The sequence below is a fragment of the Cottoperca gobio genome, chromosome 14, assembly GCF_900634415.1.
Source record: "Cottoperca gobio chromosome 14, fCotGob3.1, whole genome shotgun sequence".
In the NCBI taxonomy this organism is placed as follows: domain Eukaryota; kingdom Metazoa; phylum Chordata; class Actinopteri; order Perciformes; family Bovichtidae; genus Cottoperca; species Cottoperca gobio.
Window position 1 is genome coordinate 9202044 of NC_041368.1, and position 11627 is coordinate 9213670.

Sequence of the window (11627 nt, forward strand, 5' to 3'; positions counted from 1 at the left end):
ACAAGGACACTGCCTGCAGCTCTTCAAAGGCTCAGTGAACGCTTCACTTATTTTAAACCTGCTGTATATTAAAGCTTACAGTAAAAACGTAGTCTAGGTAAGCTTAACTTTAATTGTCATTCACCGTTATGTACTATGTCTGCTTTTCCATGTTGCACTGTAATCCTAATCCTTTTTATTCATTCATTGTCCAACAACATGGTTGACTTCAAACTGTTATTCATTTCTTTATTCATTTGTATCTATTTATTTACATTTTCATATCAATAACCTGTTCCTAATAAACTGGAACAAGGCACCATACACATGTAGTCATTTATAAATAGTGTCAACAAGAATTTACCAGTAAATTCAGAGCCTTATGGCTGATGATTGACAGAACTTCTTCAGTGCTGGATAAGTGCAAGACTGAATGAAAGTTATTTATATACTGGGTAATTTGCACGGTTAAAGTTTGTATCAAACAGTAGATTTCCTGTAGTAGATTTCATTTGATTAATTACTCTTCTGTGTTTGCATGTGTTAAATAGAGAGTGAAAGTCCTGCCCCACTTGAGAGAAGCTTCTGTCCTAATTTGCCCTGATTCTACAATGTAGTTTTGCATAAAATTAAAAAGAATGAGGTATTGGTGTTCGAGCTAAATGTTTATTCACTTCTGGACTTGTCAATAAAGTCTGTATGAAGACATTTTTATTTTTAGAATTCAACAACTACAGCTCCCTTGAGTTCTTGATATAGACATGCTGTCAGTATCTCATGGGAGCTGCAGTAGAAACTATTCCATATCATACCATGAAAATACATTGTGGAACAGAAGTGGGGTGAGACTTAAGCCCTCTATAATGTCTTTTTCTGCTATAACTACAGAATGTGTCACTGTCTAAATGCAACAACTGTTTTCCTGATTGTCTTTGTTGAAGTGGCTGATTTTCTTAATGCTTTCTTCTGTTTACCTGAATTAACCTCTTTTTTTTTATACAGTACATCAAATAATTTTACATTTGACTGTAATTGGTATTTACTTAACATGCATTGCTTAAAAAATAGCTAAATAAGTCTAACTAGCGTAGCACATTATAAATAGCCTAAACTCTAATTAGCATCAACGCTGTTACTCGTAATAACTAGATAACACTAAGTAAAGCACAAGTTTCTTTTAACTCGCAGCTGGGTTAAAATTGATAACTTGTTAAACCTGCCATTATAACACTGTTTCTAACCATGTGATCTTTCAGGTTGCAGACTTTAACCTTTAATCTGTCTCTCCAAATTCTTTGAAGGACACTATGATAATGAACGACTGGCTATTGCTAGACAAAGAATCCCATACAGACTTGGTCGGGTAGTTGACGAGTGGCTACTCGATAAAGGTAAAAATTAAATTGATTAATAATTAATCCTTGAAATAACTACTAAATAACCCTCTTCCCATGAGAAGTGCAGTGCCATGAGACAAGGGTGACAAGGATCAAGTTACCCACATGTATACATCCATTTTAATTGGACTTTGGATTGGAAATTAATTTTGATTACCACAATATAGCTTCAAGTGGAATTCAAAATAATTGTCAAAGCGAAGGGGTATGGCATACTTGCCATTTATTCTTTGTCATCCTTACACCTTGTGGAAAAGCTGCACGTTAACAAAGATTTAAACCGATTAACTAAAAACACATAACCCTTGTCTAACCCTCTATCGTCCCTCGTAACCACTGTGTGTAATTAGATACTGTGTGTAATTATTATACATAAAAATCATTAAAAATGCTTTGTAACATTTACATTAAAGGAATACTTCAACAACAAAATGACCGTTTGTTTTTAACTTACTCACCCTGTGTTACCTCGAATTCTTGAAGAAAACTTTTCTCGCATGCCTTCACGGTGACGAATTCTGGATGAATTGAAGTGAATGGGAGCTGCGTTTAACAAAACCAAAACTACATCAAAACATCCGTTTGTGCAGTATAATCCAAGTCTCATTTAAGCAATTGCATGCTCACTACTTCCCAAACACATGCAATTTCGCTAAAACATTACTATTTAATAGCCTACACTTCAGCCTACCCAAGCTTGGGACTGTTTATGCGGAAGGGTTTTAAATAGTAATGTTTTAGAAGAAAAAAAAGGGTTAGCATACAACTGGACAAATGAGACTTGGATTATGATGCACAAGTTGTGTGAAGGTTTGTAGAACGGTGTCAAATGTGGTCCCCAATTACTTTAAAAGCATGCGAGGAAAACAACGTTTTCTTGAAGAATTCAAGGTAGCACGAGATGAATAATTAATATACAAATTATAATTTTGTGGGTAAAGTATTCCTTTAACACCAGTTAAACTTACATGTGACAAGTTGACCACATCTCGTTCCTCCTAAACTGAACATAAACCATAACTCCATGTCAGACTCCCAAGCTGAAGTATTTTTATTTTTTTTGCTGCGACAAAACAGCTCTGACAGACTATTAAAGTAGATCACTGTTTGCAGCCAATAACTTTGCTAATAAGTATTCTCCAGAGATGGGGCCATTACTGCAGTCGTCTTCCTCTGATGTAACACCGCTTATCAGTGAGGCAGCTGACAATGGTGCTGTTAGATTAGATATCATCGCCCACTTTCAGGAGGTGAAACAATCAGGGAGCCCAGAGAAGAGCATGTATCAACGGCCTAATGGCTGATTGAAGTCAGTGGAGGGATGGGTGTTTAGCTTTTATTTTCATTAAGCTTTACGCAGTCTGAAGTATAGTAAGACTGCCATTTTAATAATTTGCCCATCTCTTCAGAAAGCAGCCATACGATTTGCAGCCTAGTACCATCTGTTCTGGAGTTATGAGATAAATAAATATCCTGGAAAAACATCTGCTATTTCCTCTCTACAGATGAATGAAAACAACATTCTTAAATGAATGTATTTATTAGTACTGGTATCAGTAAACAGACTCCACACAGAGTGAGAGGGTTAGACCCTCGCACCACTAGCTTAATGATACCCAAGCTGCCACAAGAACAAGTTTATAAGGAGGGGTGTCTTTGTATCTTCTATCTTATCTTTCGAGTCTGTCAGTCTGAGCCTTCTCTCACGTCAAAGGTTGCATTGCCCCTTTTGAGTAATCCAACATATGGATATACAGTAATTCAGCAATATAACATACTTTTTTTTTCTACCACACCTACAGTCAGTTTGCTAACAACAGTGATAATTAAAAATGTGTTTATTCTATCAAAACCCTTAAATAGGAATCTAAATATACAGTATAACCCTCCTCTGATGGTTTGTGCCTGCATGTGTAAAGTCTAAATCATAAACTTGCTGCCAACTAACTTTCTCCCTTTAAAGTTAATATATAATTCAGTTTCAAATAGATTACTAAGTATTAATGGTATAATCACCAAACCCTAACCCACCTGGTTCAAATGAAGCTCCTGTGCAAGCTCTCCTGTATGACTTCTGTATGTCTGCTCCACCATTCTCTCCCTTTTTCCGCCTCTTTCTTTATCTATGTCTCTGTCTAACTTTAGGGAGGCAGTTGACCATCTTTAACAGCCAGGCAGCCATTAAAATTGGCGGTCATGACAAGGATCGGCCCTTTCAGGGTCAGATTTCAGGGCTCTACTACAATGGTCTCCAGGTGCTCAAACTGGCAGCAGAAAACGACCCCAGTGTACAGGTGGAGGGGAACCTGCGTCTTGTCGGGGACTCGCTCTCTGTGTTGACCACCGACAGCACCTCCGCCACCCCGCTGGCAGTGTCCGATATGTCTACCACAATCATGGAAACCACCACCACCATGGCTACCACCACCACCCGCCGGCAGCGGTCACCCAGCTTGAGGGAGAGCATCTCAAAGGTCAGAGAGAGTATAAAGGAATATTTGAAGAGAAGCGGATAGGTTATTTATCGACAGTTGGGGGTTAATTGGTTTATAAGAGATGATGGTTGTTGCCACCACTTTTCAAGGAGGTAAAAAATATGGGATTTTAAAATGGTTAAAAGAAATGAAGTATGTGTGTAGAGATGGGAGCTTTGTATTTTAATATACATTTTTAACTATTTACATCGATGTTCTGTTTTTCTATAGTATTGAAAATGGCTCTGTAGATCCAAACATTAGTAATGATGAATTTTAAAAATGATCATGTTAAGAACTTCTTTTTTAAATACAAACAAACCGTACCCTGTATTTGAATGTTTTTTCTAAACATATTTATTCATTAATTTATCATTCTCCTCAAAAGTACAATATTAGGATTAATTCAGAACCAAAATTAAATAATGTTTAATTTCTTATTTTGTATTTTGCCCTAATCAATTTGAACCCTGGGATTAAGGTAGCATATTGTGTGCTTGTGTTAAACATCCTGTACACGTCTGAAATAACAAACCTAGATCCTCCATGCTAATTCGATCCCAATGTCACTTTTCATATTTTGTTCATAGTTGGAGGTTTTCCATTCATGCTGGTTTTAATACACACATTGAGGTTTACCATGTAGCACTACAATCTACTGTGTCATCTTCTGTAAATCAAAGGATACGATCACAGAACCAAGGACAATCATACAATATAATAAATCTGATTTTTCAGTCCCCTTTACGCTTGCAATGGCCATGGCCCCTAACTTTGGCCTCTAATTTGTTCAATAAAATTAAAAAGGTTTTATTGGAAGTAAGTAGTATTAAGATTTGTCTTCTTTTGTGATTTAAACATTATTCAGACTTGACCAGCAGAGTATTAGAGGAAGATGAACTCTGATGTGTATTGTTCAGGGTTTGAATTGAACATGAACACTCTTCAGAAGGAAGGTATCATTTGTGTAATCAAGACAGAAGAAAGAAACAAGATGCAATTACCTCTTTAGAAATGCATAAAGTCCCTTATTGTCAAATGCATTACGCACATGCAATTATTATTAGAATGCTACATAAATCCATTAATTAATACACATCGTTGGTACTACATATCTGATTTTAAATTCCTCCCATAATGCCCTATATTACCAACTGTGCTAGGATAATAATAACATTCATGCTTCAATATATTTTTTGGTCTAGCACAGCTATGCAAAAGAAAAAAAGGCTTTTTATTGAATTCATTTGAATATCACACATTGAGCTGTCACAATACTGCATCCAGACTGGTGAACATTACCACCATTTCAAATGAGTTGATTTTAATCCAAATGCTGCAAACCTGCCAAATTGGAAAGATTTCAGCAGTTGTACTTGGAGTCCTGAGGTTTCAAAGAAAAGTCCCCTGCCTCTCCTATTAAAAATACAGAGTGCATTTTTCATTAAATGTCCAGGTTCCCTAAAATTGCCTTCTCTGTATTTTCAATTTATCTAAGTAATCCATTTGTGAACCAGCTATTCCCCACTCTGCTCAGCTATTCTGATTCCACTGTGCAACATAAAATCCAATTTAGACATATTCACTGTTTTAGCATATATGAATTTGTTTTTGCAATGTTAATATAAAAGAATTGTACAAAGAGCAAATTATATAGAATTAAATGAAAACATGTGCCTACTGAGAATGTCCTCTCCATCAGCAGTACTTTGTGTGTAAACACATAAAGTCAGCCACAGGGGTAAAGGATAAAAAGCAGCTGCATATGGGCACATTTCTGATTTGTAGTCTTACGAGTGTTGCTCCAAGCAAAAAAAAAAACACGAAAGTGGCACAGTGCTGCATACTGCAGTTTTTCCTCAAATAGGGCAGTCAGCCAGTAAAAAAAAAAAAAGCTGGGCACAAATTTAGATGATGGGAATGTGTTGACTCTATATTTGTTATAAACAACACATTTTCTCCATTTTCCTTTTAGCCCCAGAACTCTGATGATATTTTGGTTGCATCAGCCGAGTGTCCAAGTGATGATGAGGACCTGGAAGAGTGTGAACCAGGAACAGGTGGGTCAGCTATGGCGAAAACAAAGATGGAAGTACAGCTCTTATCCTCCAAGATTGTAGACAAAACGCACTGACTTCAGGCAGCCATTATTATTTTAGTTTTTTCAATTCCCCTCTTTTCAATTTCATGTTTGTGCAGCTGTCATTTATTCGGGAGCTTTGTCAAACAGCTGTTATCATTTGGATAGTTGTTACAGACTCCACTAGCATCAAGTCATCCTGTATATTAGCTTTGAAGTCATGTCTGTAACTCACTTAATTGGATGGAAGAGTACCGCAGTCATTAAGAGGGGAAGACAGTAGACAGTAGATCAGGCTGTGTGACAGAAACGAGCTGTGGAACTTAGAAAGGAGTCTGCCCTTATTATGGCTGCCTCAATTATTAATATGACCTTATCAGAATTGTTTGTTGTTGACTGGCCCTGCAAAGTGTGACTCAAATAATGATGAAAGAGAACCGAGAGGCCATAAAAAAAAAATATATTCCTCCACCACCAGAAGACATTCTGACCTCAGAGTCAAATGTCAATGCATGGCGTATACAGAAGAATATAATATCATTTTTAACTAGATATATTATGTTAGGTGACAAATATATATCCAAATACTGGTTAAAGATATGTACAGGACACACTGGTTGCTTTCAGTACGCCATAATATTCTATGTGTAATTCCTACATATAATAACCTGCCTGTGATTTCTCCTGTCACCCCTCACCTCTGCCTACAGATGTGCATACAGCAGCATGTCCATTTAATTTACTGTTCTTTTGCTTCTTATGTGCTCTGTTTGTTATATGCTCTCCATTTAGCTGCCGCCTTTCGTGGGCCATCTTGTATGTTTGTGTCTACATGTGAGCTCTCTAATGTTCTTGCTGTATTTTATGATATGTTTTATAATGTTTACACACTCTTCATCTGCACACCCACACACTGATTCACATAAGAACATCGAGAACTGCGTATGACATTTAGGAATGGTGGTTTAAATGAGTTTTTCTCTTCAGGTGCCAAATGCAGTGAATAATCTTAATTATAGAAGTCACTATGAATATTATCACTGATACGCCAGCTAATATTAGTTTAATTCCTCAGTTATATTCTACATAATGAGCAGATTGTGCCTCTATTTTAATAAGAAAAACTTTACAGCCAGAATTAAAAATGTAATGCTGTTCTAATTTAGGATCCCCTACCTTTTCTGTTTCCTTTCTAGGAGGTGAATTAGTGTTGCCTATTATAACAGTGGATTCCCTTGAGCCCCCATCTATCGCCACCCGTTACCCTGTCATCCCTCCTCCCCCTACCATCCTATCCCCACTTGAAACCACCAAAGAGTCCCTGATACTCCCTCCTCACCCTTCCTGCCCCCCGGACCAGGAGGACTGTGGTGACCCTGTGGAGGTCTCGGCCTTCGGCTCTGGTGAGATGACGGAATCAGATGACGAGGACTTTTACAAAAATAACTCCCCCATGGTCACTGACAGGACAGTCCTTCCTCCACCTCCCACCGCTGGTGAGGGTGGAGTCCAGAAACCCCACCCCCTACCTCCTTATGTTCCCACCACCAACCCTGACCAGCTCCACATCCCCGCAGGCAAAATGAACACCCGTGACCAGGTGCTTCTGCCCCCTGCTCCTCCATCCTCCCGAAACACACCAGGACTAACTTACCCCCCCCATTTTCCCCATGTGCCCACAGCCAACCCCACAGCCTCCGATGAAAAGAGCCAACCCGGTGCCGTGGAGGTGATCAGGGAGTCCAGCAGCACCACGGGGATGGTGGTTGGTATTGTGGCTGCTGCTGCTCTCTGCATTCTAATCCTCCTCTATGCCATGTACAAGTACCGCAACCGGGACGAGGGCTCCTACCAAACAGACCAGAGTCACAATTTTGCCAACAATTCCACTGTGGAGGGCAACGGAGCAGTGGTCAAAGACAAAAGCACAGCAACAGCCTCCGTGGCAAAGGCAATCACAAAGGGCAAAAAGAACAAAGACAAAGAATATTACGTCTGAGAACGTAGAAGTAGAGAAGTGTGGACTTGAGACAAGAGGATGAGAGAGGATGCTTTCGTTTCACTCCCCGATTTTGTCAGGTCGACCATCAGAGATATTTCACAGGCCAAAAAAAACAACTGCAGAAAGCAATGCTTGCTTTTTCATTTTTCTCAAAAGTCAAGGTTTACCCAAGTCCTATTAGTGATAAAACCCTCCTCTACAGCCCAAGATCTGACTAATTCTCCGGGTCACAATGTGCACTCAGTCTGCAAACACCAGTTCTTTGTTGGTGTATCATTTTTATTTTTTTATGTTTTTAACAAGATAGGAAGAGGCATACCCATTTTGGCTTTGTATATAGCATGGTACAGTGAAGAAAGTGCTGAGAACATCCGGACAGTTTTGCCTAAATGTTTTCTTTGTACTTCTTTGTAACGCTCTATCTCAAGTCTCAATGTCCCCATTATGATATATGAAGCAGAACAGGACAGTTATTGAATTTTTATGGTAGATGAGCAGAAAGCACCCCAGTTCTTCTGACTACACTCGAAATGAAAGCCCTTTTATTTGGATAAGACATCATCTCTGCAGTCTCCATGTTATGTTATGTGGTTTTAAAACTCCCAAGTCACTCTGCCTCTGTCCTCAAGAGATGGTATTATGTTTGTTGGTGCAGTATCATAAATGAAGCATGATATTTAGCCCTCCTGGAGAAAAAGACGGCATTTAAAAGGGGATGTTAAATCACTCAACATACTCCGGCCAGTGAACCTTATAGTATGACGGATCAGAAACATTATTTATGTGAGATCTAAGTCGGTTTGCCCTGCCATTCAAAGTAGGGATAATTGTGAACAAGTCAGTCTACACCAGTGAAGGTATTTCTCTGTAAACATTGCTTGTATGTACATATAGAGGTTAGCCGAAAGAAGAAAGCATTGTGTTCGCAGGGGAACAGGTATGAAGAAGAATAAACGCCCGAGACACACACACACACACACACACACACAGTATCACAACATCAGAACCCCTTCTGTCCGAACTTCACTGGAATTTGAGGGAACACAGAATCACATTTGAGGAAGTTTTTCTTCTTGGAAAGGGAGACGCAACCCGCCTCACCAGAGGCTGGCTCACTCTTGATCTCTTCCTTTCTCAAAACTGTCATGGGATCATTCAAAAACACAGAAAATGTAAACATATATTTGAGACATAGATATTCCTTGTAAAGCAGCCAAACATGTATTGTTTTTTTCTATCAGTTACTAAAAGACTATTCTATGAGATGAATAATTGAAGGTTTGTGAATTGTATTGATATTTCGATGTATCTTGTTACCACTCCTCTTAACACGTTACATTTTAGATTGCCTTTTACTTAAATCCGAACAGAAAGCACACTTTCCTCTGATAGCCGCAAATATCTTTTGTTTTTGCATTATTTACGGTTCAAATTATGCAGAGAAAACACAAGGATGGAGCAAACAAATGTTTTGTTTTGTTGCATTGTGCATTTTATATGTGCTGAATCTGTTACTCAATGGATCTGATAATATAAAGCCATTTTCTCTGTTGAGTTATGTCTACATTTACTTATTCATGCTCTGTGATTTCCTGATATTTTTTATGAAAGTGCCATTCAACATGAGCTGCTCAGCACTCAGAAAATATTCCATTCCTCACTCATTGCTATTGTATAGTGTTCATGTGAAATGGATCTTAATATGTGTACAGAACGTGGATAAAGATGAAAATACACTTGATTATATACTTTGTACACACATGTGTTGTGTGTTGCTTCTTCTAGATTCACAAAGAAAATGCATTTTATTTGCCTTTTATTACTGACAGAAATTAAATAGTTTCAAGGTCAGGGGACTTCAGAGTAAACTGATATGGGTTCAGGTAACAATCGTGGGTATGGAGCTACATTTTCTTTTAAATGATATGTACTAATCTGTCTACTAGTGATTAAGCTTTGGGAATTGGGAATCTTTTTGGGATAAAAGAAACACAGTGAATTAAGTAACTTCACAATGGTCATACTTTGCTAATAAGATGTGTTAACATGTTTAACATGAAGAAATTTGCGTTTCACACAAATTGCAGGTGCATGTGTTTTTAAAATGTGTGTTACACTGGAGTTTCATCATCATCTCCTCTCTCTACTCTTCTCTCTTCCTCACTTAGGCGCTGCGTGGTTTTGGTGTGTTAGTGATGCCTGGATGTCCATTATTTATTATAAAGCTAAATGTTTCAGCTTTATCTCTGCACATTACACTACCTTCTGCTGTCTAATTCAGGCATCTATTTAAAAAGAAAATATTTTATAAAGGCTGACTTGGACACTAAAGGAAATGTTATCAAGCCATTTGAACCTTGTTGTGAAAGTGATCATCACATTGTATTATGGGAAGTAAAGGAGCCATTGTTTTTGGGAGCTTGACCCATATTAGGGAATTAGAAAGTCGAGATATAACAACCTTTGTTGCATCAATGTTGGTTGTCCTTTCTTTTACATTGGTCTCCTGCAAATATACCAAAGTGCAATACTAAATTGCTGGAGTACTTCCTTAATATGTATGTAGAGCAAGTCTAGATACTGTATTGAACATCAGCCATAACAGAGTGACATACCATACCAATAATGACATTGACCGTATTTTATAACTAGCACATGAATCCGTATTTTTAAAAGTGTTATCCAGTATGTGTCAGCATATGTAGCTCATTCTTTACAGCAGAAATTGTGTCAAATCTTCTGACTTGCTGATTACTTCTAGTAAAAAACAACAACAAAGAAACATTCCGCATAACATCTTCGACCATCTTTTGAGTGAAACAATAAGCTGTATGCTTTTTCAGCAGTAACGTGTTTTGTGATGTTTGACTCCCCCCTGCTGAAAACACAAGGAACTGTAAGATGGAGATAAAGGTTAACTCCACATCACTGAACACCAGAGTGATGTATAGACTCTAGTTGCCCTCACTACAGCAGCCATTATTTATTCTGTGAAAGCTGATGAAGTTTATCACAAAAGACAAGAATTCAGAGAGATTGTATTTCAAGCTAGCAGGGTCACCTATCCTATTAGCCTGTTTGTGTTGAGACTGATGGGGAACAATCCTGTGGGCTAAGTGATGTGTGGTGTCAGTGCAGGTCTGTTGTAGGTTACGTCTGATCTGTGCTGACATTGGGTATCAAGGAGGGTGGTTGCAGGACACGAGAAGCCACTACTGAGCATTGCCGAAATGTCACAAGCCTAATTCAACAAAACAGCCACGACAAGAGAAGCCCAAATGACAAACGGTATGTCACATCCGCTATGACCTACCTCTGTTCCCCTAACATCCAAACCAGGTTTTCTTCACAATGTAAGTATTTGCCCTGTAGTTTATCCTTATTTCTGAGCGTATACACCGCTTTTTGTAAAATATACTTTAGGTTCAAGGTTGTAACAAATTTAAATACATTGTTGGTTCTAAACTAAAAATCTGGCAGTGGTGGGATGTACCCTAAGTACTCAAGTACTGTACTTAAGTTAACGTCTCCTCATATAACGATATCTTACAATGTTTTTTTGGCAATTTTGAGATATTTATACTTTTCTTGAGAATTTCCGTTTTATGCTACTTTATATCTAACCATCTGGAGGAATATATTGTACTTTTTACTCTACTACATTTATTTGGCAGCTTTAGTTACTAGTTACTTTG

At 38.1% G+C, this 11627-nt stretch overlaps 1 protein-coding gene across 5 annotated transcripts in view; it reads left to right on the forward strand.

Moving 5' to 3' along the window:
• Positions 1–9687, forward strand: part of LOC115018473 (neurexin-2-like) — a 122636-nt gene extending 112949 nt beyond the window's left edge. For 3 of the 5 annotated variants that reach the window (XM_029447431.1, XM_029447430.1, XM_029447433.1), the window contains 4 exons: positions 1281–1370; positions 3522–3850; positions 5826–5910; positions 7127–9687. In XM_029447431.1, the coding sequence (XP_029303291.1) occupies positions 1281–1370; positions 3522–3850; positions 5826–5910; positions 7127–7929 (1307 nt within the window). In that variant the 3' untranslated portion in view covers positions 7930–9687. The remainder of the gene's footprint in view (positions 1–1280; positions 1371–3521; positions 3851–5825; positions 5911–7126) is intronic. The other 2 variants (XM_029447429.1, XM_029447432.1) reach the window with 2 other exon arrangements.
• Positions 9688–11627: the final 1940 nt, after the last annotated feature.